General features: G+C 52.6%; 2 protein-coding genes across 5 annotated transcripts in view; one reads left to right on the plus strand and one right to left on the minus strand.

Moving 5' to 3' along the window:
* On the minus strand, positions 1-21963 carry DGKA (diacylglycerol kinase alpha). Of its 3 annotated transcripts, XM_062203503.1 has the most exons (25): positions 21261-21298; positions 19730-19839; positions 17679-17823; positions 17224-17297; positions 16797-16929; positions 16485-16559; positions 15530-15579; positions 15168-15242; positions 14874-14993; positions 14647-14761; positions 14215-14303; positions 13963-14082; positions 13122-13220; positions 12847-12930; positions 12541-12614; positions 12311-12385; positions 11527-11612; positions 11353-11442; positions 2120-2280; positions 1803-1867; positions 1469-1559; positions 967-1165; positions 748-868; positions 587-647; positions 1-331 (listed from the first exon to the last, which is right to left on the minus strand). In XM_062203503.1, the coding sequence occupies exons 3-25, from the start codon at positions 17740-17742 to the stop codon at positions 248-250; spliced, it is 2205 nt and encodes a 734-aa protein (XP_062059487.1). In that variant the 5' UTR covers positions 17743-17823; positions 19730-19839; positions 21261-21298; the 3' UTR covers positions 1-247. The 3 variants fall into 3 exon arrangements, with proteins under 3 accessions (XP_062059487.1, XP_062059485.1, XP_062059486.1); XM_062203501.1 differs by lacking the exons at positions 19730-19839; positions 21261-21298 and adding an exon at positions 21866-21963; XM_062203502.1 differs by lacking the exon at positions 19730-19839 and having other exon boundaries at positions 21261-21334.
* The window catches only part of PYM1 (PYM homolog 1, exon junction complex associated factor), a 26928-nt gene continuing 25013 nt past the window's right edge, over positions 21447-23361 (plus strand). The window contains exon 1 of one of the 2 annotated variants that reach the window (XM_062203511.1): positions 21447-21536. In XM_062203511.1, the coding sequence (XP_062059495.1) occupies positions 21521-21536 (16 nt within the window). In that variant the 5' untranslated portion in view covers positions 21447-21520. The remainder of the gene's footprint in view (positions 21537-23361) is intronic. The other variant, XM_062203508.1, reaches the window with a different exon arrangement.

Genomic DNA, 23361 nt, shown 5'->3' on the forward strand with positions numbered 1-23361 from the left:
TTAGCAATATCCCGGTGGGGAGAAAAAGTCATTTTATTCTGATGAGGCACTTTCAACGTATGTGGGGTGTGTGTGTGTGTGTGTGTGTTTAACAGTGAGGTGGGGCAGGACAATAAATACTGTGAGGATGAAGGAACACGCTCCTGAGCGGACAGGAGGGTGTGGCAGCAATGTACAGAGCTTTGGGGGTGGAGTCCAAACCCTGGGAGGTGGGCTCAAGACTGGCTTGGGGGCTGCAGGTGTCCCCTCAGCTCAAGAAGCCAAAGAAATTGGAGGAGCGGGGGGGCGGGCCCATGAGCATGGGCATCTGGTTCTTGTGCGTGATCTTGACCTGGAAGGGAAGAGGGGGCACACGTTCAGAGGCAGCTCCTGGCACCTTGGTTCTAAAGCATCCGGGATTTGGGGGTGAATCTACAGGGAGAGGCCACGGCGTGGAGGCCCAGAGGCTGAGAATTCAGGCTATGGGAGGAATGGTGTGCAGGGGGAAGTTTTGGGCTTCAGGAGAAAGCAAAGAAGCTGTGGAATGGAGCTTTACAACCCGCGGAGCCCGAGGGCTCCGTGTCAGGCAGGCACAGGCGGCACTCACTGTGCAGGGCGTCTGCATCCAGGGCTCCCCGTCGATTTGCATGGGGAGGGTTTTTGTGGTGCTGCGGGGAGGCCAAGGGGTGTTAGTGGAGCTGTCCTTACCACCCGCACACCACAACCTCTGCTGCTCAGGCGGCCACGCTCCTTCCCTCGGGCCCTTACCGAAAAGTGATCTCAGAGCACTTGGCTAGCCGATGTCCAGCACTCTTGAGTTTGGTGTAGATCTGGCCCATCTCAATGGCACCCTCCAGCCCCACGACTTCCAGTCGCTTGTCACTGAGGTCTGGGGGTGAAGAGCAGAGTAGCAGCTGGTTGCCCCCAGAGGGAGTCACAGCTTCATCCTGGTCCCACCCAGCCAGCTCCGTGGGCTGTCCCTCTCACCTGGTACACAGGTTTTCAGGATATCAGGGTCAGTGATGACTTTAGCTGTATTGCCTAAGGCCTGGTTGATCCCATAGAGATCTCCATGAGGTCTCCTGGTATCACCCCAGAGGTTGGAGCCACCGTGCATGCTAGGGATGTTGAGCACTGCGATGCCTTCTAGGGACAGGCTGCTCAGATCCAGCGGTTTCCCACAGATCTGAGGGGAGGGGGCACAGCCCCAGGAGGGGAGAGCACAGATCCTCACCTCACGGCATAGTCACGGCTGTGACCACTCCCTCCACCAGATGGCAGACTGGGAAGGCCAGGATTTGGAGGTTTGCAAGAGCAAGGGAAATAGGGACTAGTGTATCTTGAGGACGTGGGAACCAAGGTTGGAGAGCTGGGAGGTCAGAGAAGGACAGGTTCAAGAACATGGGAGGTTCGTGAGGGTGCCTGCCAAGGGAGAAACTCGGCTACAGGAAGCTGCGAACGAAGTCAACTTGGGTCTCATTACACACACCTCAACGGTCAGAGACTCCTCCAGCTTTTTGCACGTTGAGAAGATGGATTCAGAGGTGGCAAATTCGAAGTACCACAGCTTGTTCTTCATTCTGTGTCAGCCCCCATACCATGCCCAGCAGGGAAGGGGAGGGGGCACAGGTCACACACTGATGGCAGACAAGGGTAGGTGACGGCGAAGGGTGTTGACCCCAACTCCACAGGAGACAAGGGTAGCTTTGCTTGGGGGCCCTTCCTGGCGGTGTCACTGCCCAACTAAGAATCCCGAGTCACAGGCGGTCACAATCTGATCCCTGGTGCTGGGTGAGCCTGTAGCCCCCTGTCCTTGTGCTTACCTGCTGTTGAACTTCTCAGGATATTTCTCTCGCATGGTGTGGAATCGGTGAGCAATGGAGGCATCCTGGGGAGTTCGAGGTGTGTTGGACCAGAGGCCTGCCTTCTGCCTCAGCTCAGAGCTTCCTCCCCGCCCCCGCCACCACAGGATGGGTGCAGCACGTCCCAAGGTCTTCTTTTCACCATCCACACTAGTGTACTGCATGCCCCATGTCCCAGCTCCACAGTTCTCTTAGTTTCTGCCTTCCCCTTCTGCCCTCCTCCAACTTCTGCAAACTTAACTCCAGGCCCTCCCTTCCCTGTTCGCCCATCCACTGACCACACCGATGGAGAAGTAGTTATTGATGATCTGGAAGGGGACTGGGTCGCTCTTTTCTTCGGTCTGTTGAGGTATCACCTCTATAGACCATCGATCTATATGCACCACCTTACTCATCTCTAAATCCTTGAGGATCTTCGCCAAGTTCTGTCCCTCGTACCCTGGAGGTGGAGGAGAAGTCAGGTTAGCCCTGAGCCCTGGGTCCCACCCCCACACATCTCTGGTTCAGGAGAACCTCCCAGCTTTGCCAGCGAAAGGGCAGGGCGCTCAGTCAAGGCTCCCACAGCCTCTCTCAGGGGCAGCCTCTTGCTGAGTCTCTGCTCCACTCTACAGCAGAAGGTGAAATGTTCCCAACTGTGTGTGCACATCTGAAAACGACGCCCAGGTGCATCTGGAACATTGGAGAGAATGGCAGGGAAAACGCTGACAGAGATGTGTGACAAAGCAGGGATCATCTGTCTCTCGTCCCCACCCCTGATGCTGTCTCACTCCACTCCACGGGATAGATACAAGATAAAGCAATCATGCCTACGTAGTGTGACGCTGACACAGTGAATAGAGCAAAAAGTTCAAGAGCAAAGAAACAGAGTGCCCAAAATAGACTCAAGCATGCATGTGATTTCAGTATATGATGACATTTCAAATAAGTGGGGAAAAGTAGATTATTCTATGAATGACGCTAGGTGTAGATATCACTACTTATACTGGAACCAATTCAAGATGGATCAAAGAATTTAAATGAAAAATATGAAGTGGAATTTGCATGAGACAAAAACATGAGTGAATACTTTCAAAGTCTTTGAGTGGAAAAGACCTTTCTAGAGCAAAATATAGAAGTAGGAGCCAGAAAGAGGAATACATAAGATTATATGAAAATTTTAAAATTCTGTTTGGTTATATAAATAAACATACACCTTAAAAATTTTAAAAATAGAAAAAATACATATATAGGTGTTGGTCTTGTGGCAAGTTAGACCATTGCTTATAATGCCTGCATTCCATGTCAGAGCACCAGTTTGAACCCCAGTGGCTCCACTTCCAATCCAGCTCCCTGATAATGGGCCTGGGAAAGCAACAGAAGATGGCCTAAATTCTTGGACCCCTGCCACCCACGTGGATGGTGTTCCAGGCTCCAGGCTTCAGGCTTGCCCAGCCCCTGTCACTAAGGCCATTTGGGGAGTGAACCTGTGGACAGAAGATATTTTTTCTCTCTCTCTCCCTCTGCCTTTCAAATAAATAAAACAAGTCTTTAAAAATGCACATATTGCCAGTGCTGTGGTGTAGCGGGTAAAGCCACGGCCTGCAGTCCTGGCATCCTATATAGATGCTGGTTTGAGTCCTGGCTGCTCCACTTCTGACCCACCTCTCTGTTATGGCTGGGAAAGCAGTAGAAGATGGTCCAAGTGGCCCAAGTGCACCCACGTGGGAAGAGCTGGAGGGAGCTCCTAGCTCCTGGTTTCAGATCAGCCCAGCTCTGGCTTTTATAGCTATGTGGGGAGTGAATCAGCAGATGGAAGATCTCTCTGTCTGTAACTTGGCCTCTCAAATAAAACAAATAAATCTTAAAAAAGATTTCAGATTACTATTAAAAAAATCAATAGAACAATGGGCAAATGATACAAACAAGGAAGCAAAACAAATGACCAAGATGCATATGAAAGATGCCTCAATATTGTTAAAAACTAAAAGAATGAAAAACTAGGGGCCAACGCTGTGGTATAGCGGGTAAAGCCACGGTCTGTAGTGCCGGCATCCCATATGGGCGCCAGTTCAGGTCCCGGTTGCTCTATTTCCAACCCAGCACTCTGCTATGGCCTGGGAAAGCAGTAGAAGATGGCCCAAGTCCTTGAGCCCCTGCAACCACGTGGGAGACTGGGAAGAAGCTCTTGGCTCCTGACTTCAGATTGACCCCACTTCGGCTGCTGTGGTCATCTGGGGAGTGAACCAGTGGGTGGAAGACTTCTCTCTCTCTCTCCCTCTCTCTGCCTCTGCCTCTCTGGAACTCTGCCATTCAAATAAGTAAATAAATCTTAAAACAAACAAACAAACAAACAAAAAAACTATTAGTTAACCTTTTGTTGCCTAACAGAGTGAGAAAGCACAAGATGGAGAAAACCAAGTGTTAATGAGCTTATGGATAAACTGGCACTCTGGTTTGCTGTTAGTTGGAGCATATATTGATAACTCATTTTTGGAAGGCAATTTCACAATTTTTATCAAACTGTTGCCAAACTTTGTCAAAACATATCCTTTGATGCAGCAATTCCACTTTTAGGAATTTCCCTTACGGAAACTAACACAAGTGTGTACACACAGAGATGAATGTAGAAGAATATTTATTAAAGTATTCTGAAACAGTAAAACAAAACAAAACAAAACTGGAAACAATCTATATGTCCAACAACAGGGGAAGATTCTATGAGGTACAGAAAATCCAAGCCATGAAAACTGTGGACACTCTGCCTGTCAAAAAAAAAAAAAAAAAAAAAAAAAAAGGTCTTCCTTTACCATTGGTTCACCCTGCAATGGCCACTGCAGCCAGTGCAACGCACTGATCTGAAGGCAGGAGCCAGGTGCTTCTCCTGGTCTCCCATGTGGGTGCAGGGCCCAAGCACTTGGGCCATCCTCCACTGCACTCCCGGGCCACAGCAGAGAGCTGGCCCGGAAGAGGAGCAACCAGGATAGAATCCGGCGACCCGACCGGGACTAGAACCTGGGGTGCCAGTGCCGCAGGCGGAGGATTAGCCTACTGAGCCATGGCACTGGCTCATGAAAACTCTTAATTACAGCTCTTGGATACAGAGCATTTTTTCAATGAAGAAAAGAAGTCCCAGAAAAATCTGTCTAGTGCACTCCCATTTATACTGGCTAAAATGTTGTGTGTGCCTGTGTGCACATGCACATGTGCGTGCAAAATCTGAAAAATGAGCGTACACAGGAAACCGGTTTTCTCTGAGGAAGAACGCAGAAAATTTGGTGGGGGAAGGGAAGAGGCCATCTCTGTGTGAAGAGTCTTTAAATCTTTTTTTTTTTTTTTGACAGGCAGAGTGGACAGTGAGAGAGAGAGACAGAGAGAAAGGTCTTCCTTTTGCCGTTGGTTCACCCTCCAATGGCCGCCGCGGTAGCGCGCTGCGGCCGGCGCACCGCGCTGTTCCGATGGCAGGAGCCAGGTGCTTCTCCTGGTCTCCCATGGGGTGCAGGGCCCAAGCACTTGGGCCATCCTCCACTGCACTCCCGGGCCACAGCAGAGAGCTGGCCTGGAAGAGGGGCAACCGGGACAGGATCGGTGCCCCGACCGGGACTAGAACCCTGTGTGCCGGCGCCGCAAGGCGGAGGATTAGCCTAGTGAGCCGCGGCGCCGGCCGAGTCTTCAAATCTTTTACCAAGGTGATGTACTGATGCATTATTTGTGTGATTTTATAAAAGAAAATAACTAGTAAAATGTCCGTTCCCTTGGGGGCAGCAAGTCTATAGAAACCTCTCTAGAGAAATGTTCACTGTTGTGTGCAGAGATAGACGTGGGAGTGTTTGCTATAGCGTGGTTTGAATTGCACCAAACCGAACACTACGTAAATGTCTATCAACAGAGGCCTGGTTTAGTAAATTACTACACAATCACACAGCACAATGCTGTCAGTCCCAGAGTGAAGCAAGCCCATTCATATGGAAATACATTGATAACCAATATGCATTGTTCAGTTAAAAAAATAAGAAAAGCATTTATTAAATAATCACATTGTTTAACTACATATGAGGGTACTCTGAAAAATCCATGGAGGTATCTGGCCTAACTGATAAAGCCACTTTGGATGCCTGTGTTCTATATTGGAGGGCCTGGCTTCAAGACCCGGCTCTGCTCCCAATTCCAGCTTCCTGCTAATGTGAACCCCGGGAGGCAGCAGCCGATGGCTCTAGTACCTGGGCCCAAGGGCTGAGAGGGCTGCCTGGGATGCTGCCACTTCAGATCCTGGCTGCTCTGCTTCCAATCCAGCTCCCTGCACGCGCCTGGAAAAGCAGAGCCTAGGCCCCTGCCACCCATGGGGGCCTGGCCCAGGCCCAGCCATTGCAGATGGAAGATCTCTGTTTGCTTTTATGTCTCTCCCTTTCTCTCTAACTCTGCTTTTTACACAAATAAAATAAATCCTAAAAAAAAAAAAAAAAAAAAAAAAAAAAAGGAACTGGGCCTCTGCCACCCACCCACATGGAAGATCCAGAATGAGTCTCTGGCTCCTGATTCCTGCTTGGTGCAGCCCTGCTGTGTCAGGCATCTGGAGTGTGAACCAGTGGGTGGGAGATATTTGTCTATCTGCCTCTCTCTGACTTTTTTTTTTTTTGACAGGCAGAGTGGACAGTGAGAGAGAGAGAGACAGAGAGAAAGGTCTTCCTTTTTGCCGCTGGTTCACCCTCCAATGGCCGCCGCGGTTGGCACGCTGTGGCCGGCGCACCGCGCTGATCCGATGGCAGGAGCCAGGTGCTTCTCCTGGTCTCCCATGGGGTGCAGGGCCCAAACACTTGGGCCATCCTCCACCGCACTCTCTGGCCACAGCAGAGAGCTGGCCTGGAAGAGGGGCAACCGGGACAGGATCGGTGCCCCGACCGGGACTAGAACCTGGTGTGCCGGTGCCGCAAGGCGGAGGATTAGCCTAGTGAGCCGCGGTGCCGGCCTCCTCTCTCTGACTTTAAAATAAAATAAATATTTCCAAGTTCATGGAAAATGGGATTTAAAAAATAACATTTATTTCTGGTGCCAAAAATTTGAAATTAAAAAAAAAAAAAAAAAAAACCATGGAGGAAAAGGCCTCAAAACTTTTGAGAAAAGATTACAGGGAACTTTCACTTTCTTGGCATGTATATCTGAAGTATTTGAATTATTTTTTACAACAACCACGTATTATTTTCGTCATCAGGAGGAAAAAAGGTTAAAAAAATAAGTCTCCACTTCCCACATTCCACTGATGGCTCAACCCACTGTCATTTGCTTTCACTGATTCCACCCTGCTGAAACCGTTGGCAAGGACCGCCAGTGCTTCCTGCCAACACCCAGTTTGTTTTTAGTTCTCTTTCAGCTCCTGAAACTCGTCACTTAGCCTCTGCCGTCTCACTCTCCCGGCTACAGAGGACCCTGGCTCACTGTTCCTTCTTGTTTTCTTGCGGAAAGCAGAACAATTCACCCCCTCCCACACTACCCACACCCTACTCTCAAGAACCTGCGAAAATGTTGCCCTCCATGCAGAAGAGACGAAATGAAAGTGTCTGAAGTGGGGGATTACCCTGGCCACCGGCTCGGTCCCGGAGTGAGCACACTGCCACCCACACAAGCAGAAGAGGGAGGCAGGAGCAAAGAGCCACGGAAGGAGATGCCACGAGGCAAGCAGAGGCTGAAGGGAGGACACTGCCCATGGGAAGGGAGGCCACGAGCCACGGAAAGCAGGTGGCCTCTGGAAACTGGGAAAGCCAAGTGCCAGCCTCCTCCCTTGGAGCCTGCGATCACCCAGCCCAGCAACACCTTGACTTAAAAAGCTCAGCAAGACCCATTTTGGACTTCTGACCTCCAGAACCCCAAGACAACGAACTCGCGCTGTGTTAAAGCCATGGTCCCTGGTGATTCGTTACGGCAGCCATCAGCAATAATGCAGGCACCCTTAGTACCCTAAACCCTCTGCCCCTACTCAGTGCTTACCAGGGTCTTGCTGTGCCTGGGCACCTACTCCTGCTTCTTCCCCCAGGCAATCTCGTCTACTCTCGGGATGTCAGCTGCCACCTAGGAGTAGATGACTCTCCAACGTATGTTTCAAGCTCTGATTTTTCTTCTAAATTCCTGATGCCTATTTCTAACATCTCACCACAACATGTCAATCTGGTTGCTCTACTGACAGTTCAACATGTTCAAACCTGAATCAGCTGTTCTTCCTTAAAGTAGTTTTCCTTCTGTATTACTCAACTATCTTTTTTAAAAAAAAAAATGTGTTTCAAGGGGCTGGCGCTGTGGTGTAGCAGGTAAAGCCACCACTTGTGGCTCCAGCATCCTGTATGGGTGCCAGTTCATGTCCCGGCTACTCCACTTCCAATCCAGCTCCCTGCTAATATGCTTGGGAAGCCAGCAGAGGATGACCCAAGTGCTTGGGTCCCTACACCCATGGGGGAGACCCAGAAGAAGCTACTGGCTCCTGGCTTCAGATCGGCCCGGCCCCCATGATTTCAGCCATTTGGAGAATGAACCAGTGGATAGAGGATCTTTGTCTCTCCCTCTTTCTCCATTAACTCTGCTTTCAAATAAATCAATATTAAAAAAACACAAGTATTTCAGGGGCTAGTGTTGTGGTGCGGCAGGTTAAGCCGTTGCCTGCAAGGCCAGTATCTCATATGGGCATCAGTTCACATCCCAGCTATTCCACTTCCAATCTAACTCCCTGCTAATGAGCTTCAGTCTATAATATTAGAAAACGTCCTAACTTTCTGTCTGTCTCCTCCACCACAGCCTATCAGTCAGTTATCAAGTGCTGTGATTTCTACCTCATTTACTCCAGTGCTTGTGTGTCCTTGCTTGTGTGTTCCTGTGTCTCCTCTGTGGTCTCTTAGCCTGTCTGCTTCCTCCAACCCCTCTTCCACAGAGCTCCCATAGTGATATTAGTGATAGACCTCTCATTTTCCCTCTTCAACCTTAGGACTTTTTTTCAGTGTCAAATTTATATTAATGTTGTCTTTGTCCTTATTATCACAATTCAGGCTGAGTGGGCAGGGAAGTACCGCGGGAGGGGCTGGCACTGTGGTGTATTGGGTAAAGCCACCCCTTGCAGTGCTGGCATCACATAAGGGTGCCGGTTCAAGTCCAGGCTGTTATACTTCTGATCCAGCTCTCTGCTGTAGCCTGGGAAAGCAGTGGAAGATGGCCCAAGTGCTTGGGCCCCTGCACCCACGTGGGAGACCCAGAAGAAGCTCCTGGCTCCTGGCTTTGGATCGGCTCCACTATGGCCGTTGTGGCCATTTGGAGAGTGAACCAGCAGATGGAAGACTTCTCTCTCTTTCTCCCTGCCTCTCTGTAACTCTGCCTTTCAAATAAATAAATCTAAAAAAAAAAAAAAAAAAATTAGCCGGCGCTGTGGCTCAACAGGCTAATCCTCCACCTTGCGGCGCTGGCACACCAGGTTCTAGTTCCGGTCGGGGTGCTGGATTCTGTCCCGGTTGCCCCTCTTCCAGGCCAGCTCTCTGCTATGGCCCGGGAGTGCAGAGGAGGATGGCCCAAGTGCTTGGGTCCTGCACCCACATGGGAGACCAGGAGAAGCACCTGGCTCCTGCCTTCGGATCAGCGAGATGCGCCGGCCACAGCGGCCATTGGAGGGTGAACCAACGGCAAAAGGAAGACCTTTCTCTCTGTCTCTCTCTCTCTCTCACTGTCTACTCTGCCTGTCAAAAATAAATAAAAAATAAATTTAAAAAAAAAAAGAAAGGAAAAAGTACTGCGAGAGTCTTGTTTGCAGAATAAAAAGCAAAGCCTAAAAGACATAATTTCAGTTTCTAATTCTATAAATGAAAAAGACGTTGAGGATTTGAAACCTTGCTCATACATCCGTGTGTTAGACTTAAGTTATAACATACATAACATACATCCAGAGACACTTTTTCCTATTTGTTCTTCGAGTTACATCTTTAGTTGCATCAAGAATTCCTCCATGTGGAGTGGGCGTTTGGCCTAGCACGGTGTCCCACACTGGAGGTTCGATGCCTGGTCCTGGCTCCTGCCTCCAGCTTTCTGCTAATGCCGACCCTGGGAGGCAGTGGTGATGACTCAAGTAATTGAGTTCCTGCCACCCACATGGGAGACCTGGACTGATTTCCTGGCTCCTCCCTTTGACCACAGCCCAGTTTTGGCTGTTGTGGGCATTTGGGAAGTAAACCAGATGACAGCTGTCTGTTTTTCTCTGTCTCTCAAATAAAAAAAACTAAAGAAAAAGTTCCCCCATGGATCAAGAATTACACACACAAATGCTTCAGTAGTTAAAAAGTAAAGTGAGGGGGCGGCACTGTGGCATAGCAGGTAAAGCTGCCACCTGCAGCGCCGACATCCCATATGGGCGCCAGTTCCAGTCCCAGCTGCTCCACTTCGGATCCAGCTCTCTGCTATGGCCTGGGAAAGCAGTAGAAGATGGTCCAAGTGCTTGGGCCCCTGCACCCACGTGGGACACCTGGAAGAAGTTCCTGGCTCCCAGCTTCGGATCGGCCCAGCTCCGGCTGTTGTGACCATTTGGGGAGTGAACCAGCAGATGGAAGACCTCTCTTTGCCTCTGTCTCTCTATAACTCTGCCTTCCAAATAAATAAATAAATCTTAAAAAAAAAAAAAAAAGAGTAAAGAGAGCAAGTGACTAGCAGGGAAGACGAGGGGATTGTACTGAACTGAAGAACCAAGTTCAAAGAAACTGAAAACAACACAGGCAGACAATACAAAACATACAAAATCTTTTCCAAGGGACCCTCATTGTGGCACAGCCGGTTAAGCTGCCACCAACAATGCGGACATTCCATATGGCTGCCAGTTCCAGTTCTGGCTATTGTACTTCCGATCCCGCTCCCTGCTAACGTGAATGGGAAAGCAGTGGAAGATGGCCCAAGTGCTTGGGCCCCTGCACTCATAGGAGACCACAAGAAAGCTCCTGGCTCCTGGCTCGGGATCAGCCCAGCTCTGGGCATTGCAGCCATTTGTGGAGTGAACCAGTGGATAGAAGACCTTTCTCTGTCTCTCCCTGTCTCTGTCTGTAACTCTACCTCTGAAATAGGTGAAAAATTTATACAATCTGAAGAGAAACCAGAGTATCTACCTCTGAAATAAATAAACAAAATCTTTTAAAAAAAAAAAAAAAGGAAAGAAATGATAATGAATGAATGAATGAATGGTTAACTGTCTGATTCAATGAATGCATCACAGCCAAAGCTCCCGCTAGTTTTGTCACTCAGCACCTCGCTTGGCTCTCATAGAACCTTCCTGGTTCCACATTGCCATCCCTAGCCCCACGGGTTAGTTAGGAGACAGGTAAACATGTACAGGTCTAGAGGGAAGGAGACTGTCACCCTGGCCCTTCTGGGTTCTGACTGCAGTCCCTGCTTCTCCCAAAGCGCTCTTGTATTTGGACATCTGCGCCTCTCTTCCTCCCCAGCCCTCTCTATCAGATGCCCAGGCTCCTCCCTGGGTGCCTTTCCCTTCCTGCTCAATGTCCCCCAGCCACCGGCAACCCCTTACCTCCTCCCCATCGTAAGCAACGAGCCAGGTCATTTCCAGTGCCCAGGGGCAGCACAGCGACCGGAGGGGCAACGGGCAAGTTGGCTTTGTCTGAGGGGGCAGGTGAAGAGACAGACAGAGGGTGTTAGCTTCGGAAGGCTCCAGTCCTCCACCCGGGGCCTCTCCTGCACTGACCAATGGTGTCTAGAATCCAGCCTACGGTGCCATCTCCACCGCATACCAAGATCCGGAAGTCGGGGACGTCCTTGAAGAACCGGAGCCTGAGACAAAAGATGGGGGAGGAGATGAAAAGAGGCAGGAGCCCTGAGGCTTCCCAACTCCCGGGCAGGAGATTCGCTCTTGTCCCTCCCACGTCAGGAGACCCGCATTTTTATTAGTAATATCCCATTAGGATATTGGGGAAAGTTGTAGCCGCTGCGCAGTGGTTGGGGAACCTGCTCTCGTGCACTGAAAGCAGGACAGAGACAGCCTCGAGTGCTCAGACGACAGGGCGACCAGGGCCCCTAGAAGCAGACTTCCGGCATTCCGATTTCCTGGGGTGCCCTCTTTTCCCGGCATGCACTGCGGCTGCTCCTCCCGCACATGCGCAGTGACGCTGCCCCGCGGGCACACTGTGATAGGGCCGGGTGTTGTGAGACAGCCATTGAAGCTGCTGCTCGGGACACTCCACGTCCCGCAGCAGAGTGCCAACGTGAGTCCCAGCTCCTCCACTTCCCATCCAGCCTCCTCCTAATCCGCCCGGGGGGCAACAGATGATGGCACCAGTGCCTGGGTTCCTGCTACCCAGGTGGGAGTCTCAGATTGAGTTCTGGGCTCCTGGCTTCAGCCCAGCCCTGGCTATGGTCGGCATTTGGGGAATGAACCAGCAGAGGGAAGATCTCTGTCCCTCTCTCTCTATCTCCCTCAAATAAATAGATAAGTCTTAAGAAACGATCCACAGTCCCTGTCCTGTACTCACCCTGCCTCGGGACCATCCTTTACAAGGTTGAACACTTGTCGAGGGTTTAGTATGTATTGGAACTTCCAAAACACCCTGTGTGAGGGAAAAAGGAAAGCTGATGGCAGGCGCGGGGCGCCGGGGGTGTGGATGTGACGTACACCCCCTCTTGAGGTCCTCAAGGTGCACCCCCTCCATTCCCACACACTTCCTCCTGCCCATCTCAGAAGACCCAGCGCGGCTGTCCTCACCTCTGCCCCTGCTTCCCACCACTCTTGGGATTGACGAAGACTAGGAGTGGGTGGGTGTTAGAAACAGGGTCGATCTGCATTAGGGGAAGAGCATAGGGACAAAGACAGTAGGATTTTGTCAGCGTGAAGGTGGACGGGGTTCCCCCAAGATGCGTCCCCTCCCTCCCCTCCTCTCCCTCACCACAGTGGTGATCCTAGGGATGAGGCACCCTCCCCCCACCGCAGGCTTTTCCATTTCAGCATCCCCTCCAGGTGCAAAACACCCCCCACACACACACTGTGAAGGCCAAGTTCTCAGCCCTGTACCCGCAAAGCCTCGGAGGTGCTCAAATTTAAATCATCCGCGTTCTTCTGGCTGACTTTGCTTTGTTTCCGATCCTGTCCAGAGACCTGGGAGGGGGAGGAAAGGCAAGGAAAGGAAGTTAGAGTGGGATTGCGCATGAATCCTGCAACAGATGGGCTCTGTGTTCTAGATGGCATCGTGTGTGTGTGTCTGTGTATGTGTGTGTGTGTGTGTGTGAGAGAGAGAGAAACAGGGGTGGCACTCCTGTCCCCTCCTGGCTGCTGCCTGAGGGTCTCACCAGCACGCTAGGATAGATGGAAGATGGAGGGAGAATGTGATCTCGGAGCAGCCCACAGTCACACTCCTGGCCCACTGCTTGCAGGCAGTCATCGTGGATCTGAAAGACAAGATACAGACAGATCAGAGGGTACCCTGCCACCTCTCAACTTGGAAGTGTGGACTGGAAAGAGAAGCTTTGGGAATAGTGCCACTATGGCCCTAAAGAAGACATGAAGGGGCCTGCTTTGAGCAGTAGCAAGTATACCAGAAATGGGCTCTGGGTCAAGCCCTGGCTGCTTCACCTCCAATCCAGCTCCCTGATAATGTGGCTAGGAAAGCAGTGGAAGATGGCCCAAGTGTTTGGGCCCCTGCACCCATGTGGGAGACCCAGAAGAGGTTCCTGGCTCCTGGTTTTGGTCTGGTCCAGCTCCAGCTGTTGCAGTCATATGCGGAATGAACTAGCAAATGGTGATCTGAGAGACGGAGAGAGAGGTCTTCCATCTGCCAGTTCACTCCCCAAATGGCTGCAATGGCCAGAGCTGGCTCAGACGAAAGCCAGGAGCTTTTTTTGGGTCTCCCACATAGGTTTAGGGGCCCAAGCTCTTAGGCTATCTTCTACTGCTTTCCCAGGTATATCAGAAGAAAGCTCTATCGAAAGTGTGAGTAGCTAGGACTTGAACAGGCACCCATAGAGGATGCTGGTGCTGCAGTTGGAGGCTTAACCTACTATACCATAGCGCCGGCCCCAGTGAAATAAATCTTAAAAAAAAAAAAGGTGAGAGGGACGGTGCAAGAAGAGGACCGCCTGCGGAGTGTTCCTGGCCCTAGGCAGAGCCTGCGAAGCTAACTCCCAAACTGACCTCTAGGTGGCACCACACACAATGCAGCCCCGTTAGACTGTGGTAGATGCGGATCTTTTTCTGACAGCGGTCACAGCGGCCGGACTCGCAGCCTCCTCGCACCCACACGTGTGCTTGGACCTTGGGGAGAAAGGCAGCTCCTTGTCTGGGAGGGTCTAAGCAGAGACTGGGGCTGGGGGAGAGAGGGGCTGAAGGTAGCAAGGGGTCAAGGGCCAGGGCCATGATGGCGGTGGTGAGTCTAGGACCACTCACACCAATGTCCTTCCGAGACTTGGCATAGGTGCTGACTTCGCACGGCAGGGCCTTCATGGTGCAATGGTCGTGGACAGTGTACTTGCACACTGAGGAGAGGGGAGGAGGTCAGAGCCCTAGCTGCAGCCCCTCTCCCTCCTTCCTGCTTACTTGGGGGTGAGAGAAGATCGTTAACTGGAAGAGGACACGTAAACCCTTGCTCTTAGGTATGGCAGAGAATTAAAGGCGGGTGTGAGTGTCTCATCTCCAAGACCTATGCCTTTATCTCACCCTTCCTCTTAAGAGAGCAACTGCTCTCCCCTGCCTGTCCCCAGCACCGATCCACGTGTCAGGCAGGAGCTGAGCTGCAAGCCAGGATTCAGACCCAGATCTCTCCAACCCCAGAGGGCTGGGCTCTCCTCCTGTGCCAGGCTCCCCGGTCCCATCACTCACGGTTACAGCTCAGCCCCTGTTTGCCTAGACCAATGCACGACTCGCACAGGTTGCAGTAGACTGGTCTGGGGAACCTCTTGGGTCTCCACATATGTTGGCCGTCATCTTTCAGAGTCTGGGAGGGCACAGCAGGCGCCAGGAGTGTGTGAGTCCTCCGAGGGCCAACCTCCGGCGCGTGCTCCCCAAGGCAGCCATGTGACCCATCCTCCCAGGTCTGGCCTGCTTACCATCTCCAGACCCAGCAGCACCAGCAGTGGTACCGTGGTGGCTCCGGCCCGGACCCACTCGGCCAGGGAGACAGAGCCACTGCCATCGTAGTCAATCTCCTTCATCATGTCCTGAAGAATCTGAGAGTGCGAATGGACTTTTGGGTGCCGCTCTGACCCCACACCTCTCCACCGCCTCTTAGGACAACCCAGCCTGGGGAGGCAGGCTGCCTGTCTGAGATGGGGCGAGGCAGCTGCAGGACTCCCTGGGGCAGAAGGTACGAGAGAGGGACCGTGAAGGAGGGACCGTCTTACCGGCCTCAGCTCAGACACATCCCAGTCCAGATACTCAGCCATTCGCATCATCTGTAGGATGATTTTTTCCACTTCCTGTGACAAAGAGGGTAAGAGTAACAGCCAGAGCCCCCTCACTGCCAGCATCCACTCTCCTCCAGAAATCAGGGCTCCTGGATCCACCCCCTCCATTGTATGCTTGTGAGGCAGCCCCCTCTCTGAGGGGTCAAGAGTTTGGAACCTATTCCCTAATTTGGTCCTGGAGGACTCGATGTCTCCTCCCAGCCTCCTCTGCTTCCTAAGACCCTGGGAGAGTTGACACAGGAGGGCACAGACAAACGGACACACATTCCCTTGCCCCGCATCCAGGTCCCCCAACTCACTGAGCTGTCCAGGATCCCATTTCTGTCCGTGTCGTACAGCTTGAAGGTGACTGTGGGGGTGTTTTAGGGGTGCCAAGGTCATTTTGTGAGAGATACGCAGAGGATTCAAACAGGGAAAACAGAGATGGGAAGAGCTTTTGGGTGAAGAACATGAGCTTGGGGTGGGACCAAAGGAGACCAAAAGGGAGGGGAAACAGGAAGCAGGCATGCCGAATCTCTGAGCGGGGAGACAGCACACACTCCCATACCCCAACAACACCCCAGGCCACCTACCTGAGAACAGACTAGGGCATTGCAAAAAGTTCATAGCAAATGAGGTGAAATTAAAAGATGAGTTTACTGTGGTGCAAATAAATGTTTGAAATCCAAGCATAGTTTTTTTTATGATGTGTATTTCTCATAAACTTTTTTTTAAAAGACCCCTTCATTTGCATGGACTTCAAAGTTTTTTGCACTTATATATGTATATATATTTTTGGGTCCACTCTCCAAATGCTTGCAATGGCTGGGGCTGTGCCAGGGCATACCGGAGAGCTGGGAACTCAGTCCAAGTCTCTCACAAGGATGGCAGGAACCCACTCACTTGAGCCATCACCTGCTACTTCCCAGAGAGCAATTCCCAGGAAGCAGCATGAGGAGCACAACAAAAACTTGAACCTAGGTGCTCTGACATGGAATACCAGCATCCCAACCCTAAACATGTCTCTCCATCCATTTTCCATGAACCTTTTGAAGGATGCTCATATAAGACACGGGAACTGCGGCGACCATGGTGGGTGGGTTAAGGATAAGTAGTGTGGGGGCGGACAGAGGGAATGGGCCCATTCTCTGGCCCCACCTTTGTCTGGCCTTGTCAACCCATAGGAATCCTGGAAGGACAGGGAGGAGAGCCTGGGGAATGCTCCTGTCTCCCTTCACCCTTCTCCTCCTCTCCCGGTCCAGCAAGGCAACTCACATTCTAGCTTGTCTTCTGGCCGGCCACCCTCCAGAAGGGAAAAGTAGCAGGAGACATCGCTGAGACACACCACATCTGCTTACAAAAAGGCACAGCGGCTCTGCCGTCAGGGGTCCCCCTGCTCTGGTTCCTCTTTTCTCTTTTGTTCCAACTCTCCCCGTTAACTTCCCTCCCTCTGGCTCTTAGCCCGGCCCCACCACCGTCCAGCTCTCTCTCCTGACCTGGCCACAGGTCAGGAACTCTCATGCCCAAGCCCACACTGCTTTGACTTCTCTTCCAGAGGCCCAGTCCAGTCCTCCCTGCTGACCATACCTTTTGTCACAGTACTGTTTACGGAGTCGCCAGTCTGGAAGGATTGAAACAGTGCCAGACTTAGGGGGCCGGGAACTTCATCCACGTCCAGATAGACTTTCAGAAATTGCTGGAATCCTTCGTATCCGATGGCCTAGGATGAGAGTGAGCATCACCCTGGGGAGTGTGCAGGGTGGGAGCTGGGGGGTGGGAGGCGGGGGGAGCAGTGGAGACAGAGACAGGAAGCACAGGGCAGAGCAGCATCTGCAGCAGAAGGATGGGGCCAAGTTCTGAGTTGGCAGAATCTCTTGTTTTGTCCTATACAATGTCTGCCGTGACGATGGACACCGGGGCATTTAGGGGGAAGGGCAGGCCCACAGTAATCCTTAAAAGTTGATGGGAGGAGCTGGCCATGGAGAGGACGTCCCATGGCCCGGCGGCCACTCACATCTCCCTGGACGTACTGAGCCATCTTGTCTTCCTCGAAAAGCTTTAGAACGTCGCTGACCTTTTTGGTGGAGTCTAGGTGGGAAGGAAGTGAGAGAAGGGCATTAGCACAGCCCCAGCCATCCTGCCTTCTGCCAAGACCCCCACCCCGACGTCCACCAGGCGGAAAAAAAAAAAAAATCAGATGAGATGAAGAAAGAAGAAATCCCAAGGAGATGCATGGAAAGAACGAGGGCAAAGCATTTCCGAGGCTCCAACGTGGCACTGGTCTCTGCTCCTCTGAGACCTGCAGTGAGCAGCCCAGGTACAGGGAGGGTGGTCTCCTTCCTGCCGTTCCTAGGCAAGGGCTTGGGGGGGGGGGCACAAATACAGTGGGTGCTGGGGGGGATATAATGAGGAAGGAGGGTTGGGACCGGGTGGGAGCTCCAGGACCGGGCAGCTGGGAGGACGACTCACATTCCATGTACTTTTGCAGCTGGGCAAAATCTTCGGGGCTTATTAGGCCCCGCTCCTTGGCCATCTTTCTGTTTTTCTTGAGGATGGCCAGAAAGGCAGCTTCGTAGTAGTACCTCTGGCGCTTGGTCCTCTTCAGAGGGTAGGTCTGAGGAAGAGGAGGACAGGCCCCGCATGGGAGAAGGGCCAGCCGTCTGCTCCATGCAGCCTCCACTCCCACGATCACGCTGCTCTTTCCTGCTCTCAGAATCTGCTCGCCCCCAGGTCTGCGCTCGCCATGACAGCGTCAGTCCTCTGTCTCTGTGTCTCTGACTCATCTCTGGCTTTCTCTCCTCCATTTCTGGATCCTTCTGCCCAGTCTGTCTTGATTCCTCTTGACCACCGTCACCTCCCCGCTCTCCGCCCGCGCCGTCCCCAGTCTATGTTTTGGCAGCGGGGCCAGGTCGATCTTCTGCCGCCCCAGGCTCTGCAGTCCCCCCACAGCTGCGGGCCTGCAGGGGGCTCTTACAGCGTTGGCACGGTGCCCGGGCCACGACCCCATCTCGCTCCGCCTCCAGCCCGCCCCCCACCCCCCAGCCCACTACACGGGCCACCCACGCCCTGCAACGACCTCTAGCGCTTCTGACGCGCGACACAGAACCATCTCCGGCTGGGTCCCCAGCTGGGCCCCGCCTCGCCAGCGTCCCGCTGAGCTCCGTTTGGGGCTGGGAGGAGGTCAGGGTGGGGGTGGGGGGAAGGCTCTGGGCCTCTGGCTGGAGGCTCGGATGCCTGGGGCTTCCTTCCACCGTAGGTATTTTGGGAGCCCGGGCCTTGGGTTGTCAGACCGAGGGATGGAGGAGGAGGATCCTGCAGGCCACCGACGGGCCGGGGCCTGACCACGTCTCGGGGTGGGGGTGGGGGGTGACTTGTGTGGAGGCTCTCATAGCAACAGCAACAACAACAAAATATCTTACATTATAATTCTGGCTCTGCAAGGTCTTGGGGTCATAAAGAACCAGGGCCAGTCACATCTGGGTTCCATTCTTAGCTGTGATAGCACTGTGTGACCCAGCAAGTGACATCTGTAGACTGGGGAGAATGAGTCTCTTTCCCAGCTGGGAGGTTTAAGTGACAGAAAACATGAAAAGTCCCTCGTATAACGCCTGTCATGTAGGCGCCCAACGCAAGAAACGGTCGTTATTATTGCATTAATAATTACAATCAAATCCCAGAAGACAAGACAGCAGGTGCTAAATGAAGACCTCTTCAATGAATAGATGATGCTAACATTCTTCCCACCCACTCATTTAGGACCTGCTGGATCAGGCTCAGGAAGGCAGTTAGCCCAGAACCTTCTCTGGGCCTCTGCCCTTGGGACATCTCTGATGTCCACCTCTGCACAGCGCCCCATTCCTGCTCTCCCCGGGAGCATTTGGAATGAGGTTCGAAGACATCAACATCCTGGAGAAAGGATCTGGCTGTTTTCAATGACTATAATCTAATGTCTGCTGCCGACAGATCTAATGAGTGCATAACAGTCTTACAGCAAATAGGGCCTGCACGGCTTAATTAGCTTCTCTAATTACCCCTGGGGATTCTTAGATGACTCCAAAGTTCTAGGAAATGGAATCTGAGGAGAAAAGTGACAGAGCGAGTGTGCGCAAACAAGAGCCGATGAAAAGGAGAGCGGGCAAGACATTCCTCCCTTCTGTGGTCACCATGATTCAACACTTTCTTGCCCTTTCTGTCTCTCCAGATTTTGAACCTGGAGCCGTTGTATACTCTTACAGTAGAGGTGAAGAGTATGGACTTTTCAATTAGGCATGGGATGAGACTCCTAGGTCTTGGATGAGTCAGTTAAATGACTCATAACCTCAGTTTTGTCACTGGTAAAAGGGTACCTGGAGACGTCAGTCACGACATGGGGTTTAAGTAAGAAAACACATGCAATGTACTTAGCAAACGGTGTAGCACAGAGCAAGAATTCAATAAGCATTAGCCATTCTTATTCTTATTACTATACAAGGTGATACCTAGAGAAACGCATATCTAGGGGTCAGGAAAAAAAATGATACCTTTGATCTGGGAAGACGCAAATCCTAAGATCTCCCAGCAGCCTAGTTGCACACTTCCCTCCCTTCCATGTACGTCAGGTGCAATAGTATCAGGATCCTGAACTCTGCCTCTGGGAAGGTGATGAGGTGGTTGGAAACTAGACAGGCAGGGTCCAAGGGCATCCCTGGGTTGGGACCTGGGATCTATTCATCTGTCCTCTCAACTTCTCTCGCTGAAAGCGTGGCTGTGGAGCAGAAGTGCAGCAAGCTGCAGGACCCTGTGATCTTAAAGACCTGGCCTGCGTCTCATTTTGTCCTCCAGCTGCATCCCAACCTTGAGGCTACAACCTGGGCTAGTCCAGGCCAATGCCAGGCCTGGCAGGGTGGGGTCTGCTGCCTGCCTGCCAGCTATTGTGACTCACCCTTCCCTTCCCTCCTGGTTTCCCTACCCGCCTCAACGTGGGGTGAGAAAGGAAGTTCACTTAGAGGCAGAGAATCCTAGAACATCTTCAGAACTGAGGGTCACCAACCCTCCCATTTTTCAGAGGAGGAAACTGAGGCCCAGAGAAAGCGACTCGTGTCACTTAGTCCGTTATGCCGAATGGTAGTGCCTCTCATTCTCTAGATCCAAGCTTAAACGTCAAATACTAAAATTGCTGGTAGCCAAGAGATCAATGTCCTCTCCAAAGCCAATGCCAACATTAAAAGTTTCCTTTTATGCTTGCATCCTAAGTCATAGAAACTGACCATCCCTCAAGGATATACCCACGCCCCCAGGACATCCAAGCGGTCCCAGCAAGACACCCCACAGGGCAGGCACTCCTAGCTTGAGGGCCCAGACTTGATTACCTGGACTGCCTGCGGATCCCTTTACCCACACTGGGGACCTAGGGGATGCCCCCCCCCCACTGCTACAAGCTGGTGGTCCCTGAGAGGGGCTCAGAATTCAGCCAGCATCCACCAGTGTGTAGGGCATGTGCTGCCTGGGTCGGGGGTGGCATGTGTGCCCGCCCGTGTGTGCAGGGTGACCTTGCATAGTACAGGAGGAAGTTATAGTGTTGGCATGGTGGGGGGATGTGGGCTTGTACATTCTGAGATGCCCCAAAACATTTGCATTTCTGTCTCCTACAGCTCATTCTCCAGGTACAAGGTGGAAAGTGAGATTCAGACTCCCGTTTTCAGAAACTTCCCGGTGACAGGTGTGGAAAGGATGGGGATGGTAAGTTAGGGTTCAGGAAGCCAAACAAGAACCCATCCCCACCCGAGCGGCGCTGTGCAGGTTCCAGAAGGGACTTTCCTCCGGGTCGGGTCCCTAGGAGCGGCGGCGCTTCACCCTCCCTGCGGGGTGGCCCCAGGGATGGAGGGAGAAACGCTGCCTCCCGGCCCTGGCCCAGCCCTCCTCTGCCCCTGCGCCCCAGCTCAAACCCTGCCAGTACCGCTCCAGCTGTCCCGCCCCAGCAGCCCGCACCCAGCCCGCGGGGTGGCCCCTTCCGCGGCCCCCTCTGGCCCCGAAGGCAGCGCTGGGAGGCGGCGGGGCTCGCGGGGTCTCTACCTTGCCTGGGGGAGGGCGTGTGGTGGGAGCTGAAGCGCCGGCGCTGGAGCTGGAGCCCGAGCTAGGCTGGAGGGGACGGGCCAGGCAGACGCGGCCGCCGCGGGGCCGCCCCGCTCCTGACGACACAGCTGCCCGCCCCCCACCCCAGCCGGCCCGCCCGCGCCCGCGCCCGGCGCCCCCGGCTCCCAGCACCTCGAGGCTGGAGAGGGCCTCGGCGTCCAGGCTTCCAGTTGCCCGTAACCTGCTCCCTCCTCCCCGGAATGTCTGCAGGACTCGGTCGGTGCCACTTTTGTCCACTTCCTGCGCTCGTGTTTTCTTCCCGCGCCTGGGCAGGCTCTGCTTCTATTTTCCCTTATTATTTCTAATCACTCACAGCTTCTCCCCTCATCCCAAACCCGAAGGGGCAAGGTGTGGGGGGGGGGCTGGCCGCTGATACCCCGCCAACGCCTAAACAGCTGCCACCCTAGACTTCCCCCGCCAACCCCCTTCCACCCAAGTTGACTCCATGCTCAGGAGGTCCCACAGTGGGAGGCCCGAGGTACAGACTCCCTCCACCACCACACTGCTTGAGCCCACTCGCCCACCTTCCCCTCCAGGTTCCTCACCTCCTTTTCAGGCCTGTTTTCTCCCTTTTTCTAAGGACAGCTTATCTCAGCACTCATATCCGCCTCTCACTTCTAGGGTGGACTCTGAGTGCAAAGTTCTCTGGTCTGCTTCCACCGTTTCTGCAGGTCCTGACCCACCCGCTGTACCTGCTGACCTTGGCGGTGTTGTGGAGGCCCTGGGCCAGAGTAGAGCGAGAAGAAAGGGTATATTTTCAGTTTCTCCTGCCTGGCATCTACTCAGGCGTTTTCGAGGTTCTTGGGCAGCATGGATGGTGGTAGAGCAAGCAGGGAGACACACAGAAGCCTTGGAACTTACTGATAGACCTAGGCAGCCTGCTCCCTGGCCCCACCCCAACCCCTGTCTAACTCCCTCCTACCCTTCATTGAAGTAGAGCAGATTAGTGAAGACTTGGGTTCCTGGAACAGTCTCTTTTACGCCTGGAGGTGCAAAGGGGAAGGGCGTGTTTGTGAGCTATATACATACATACAGATGTACATATACACACGCATGGTGGGGGTGTTGGAGAAGAAAGGGAATGAATGCATGATGCCCTCTGGTGGAAACAGAAGGATCTAAGCAGTTATTGATGGTTTCAAAGTAGGCTTACTGGGAGAGATTCCCTCACTTTCATCAGAAATAGAAATGCTGAGTAATAGGGTTTGGGAGTGTTGCTGCTGAATCTAAGCTGGAGATCTGGGTAGCGACTGCAGAGGATCTGTCCCTGTGCTCCTGTGCCCCCTCCAGGTCTCACCCTGTCACTCCCAGCTTTAGAGACAATGGCCCTGCCACTCCTTAGCCTTCATCCATAGGATGTTTTCTCCACTGTTCTCAAAGCGTTGTCTCCCCTCCCTTTATGGCCTCTTAGTCATAGTCAACAGACACTGCTGCAGGCCTGCTCCATACCAGGTTCTTGCACTGCACGCTGCAGGGCAGGCCAGGACACAGCCCAGCTCAGACTGGGCACCAGAGTCGTTTGATGTGTGTAAAGCCTTCCTGCTCTGATCCACCCAATACAGACACACGATGTAAGCAAACATAGATCTCCTAACCCTCTTCCAATCAGTTTCTTGGCCCTGGGCCTCTCTAGAAATCCTGGAATGATATGGATCTCCTGCAGCTTTCTTTGCAAACACTTGCAGTGACACCTTATGTATAGCCTGCTTTTTTAAAAAGATGGATTTATTTATTTGAAAGAGTTATAGAGAGGGACACACACACACAGAGACACACATACAGAGATCTATCTGCTGATTCACTCCCCAGATGGCCACAATGGCTAGCACTGGCCCATCTGGATCTCCCACATGAGTGCAGGGGTCTAAGCACTTGGGCCATCTTCCACTGTGAGTTGTTTGTTTGTTTGTTTGTTTAAGATTATATTTATTTATTTGAGAGGCAGATTCACAGACAGAGAGGGAGAGACAGAGAGGAAAGTCTTCCATCTACTGGTTCACTCCCCAAATGGTCACAACAACCAGAGCTGGGCCAATCCAAA

The sequence above is a fragment of the Lepus europaeus genome, chromosome 10 (genome assembly GCF_033115175.1).
Source record: "Lepus europaeus isolate LE1 chromosome 10, mLepTim1.pri, whole genome shotgun sequence".
NCBI classification, from domain to species: Eukaryota; Metazoa; Chordata; class Mammalia; order Lagomorpha; family Leporidae; genus Lepus; species Lepus europaeus.

Bases quoted from the DNA above. Each gene is read 5' to 3' on its own strand.
- DGKA (XM_062203501.1), bottom strand. From the start codon at position 17,742: ATGGCCAAGGAGCGGGGCCTAATAAGCCCCGAAGATTTTGCCCAGCTG. The intron at 11,613-12,310 runs GTGAGTACAGGA...CTTTTGTCTCAG, and splicing joins AAGGATGGTCCCGAGGCAGG to GCTCCGGTTCTTCAAGGACG. The intron at 1,868-2,119 runs GTCAGTGGATGG...CGAACTCCCCAG, and splicing joins ACTACTTCTCCATCGGTGTG to GATGCCTCCATTGCTCACCG.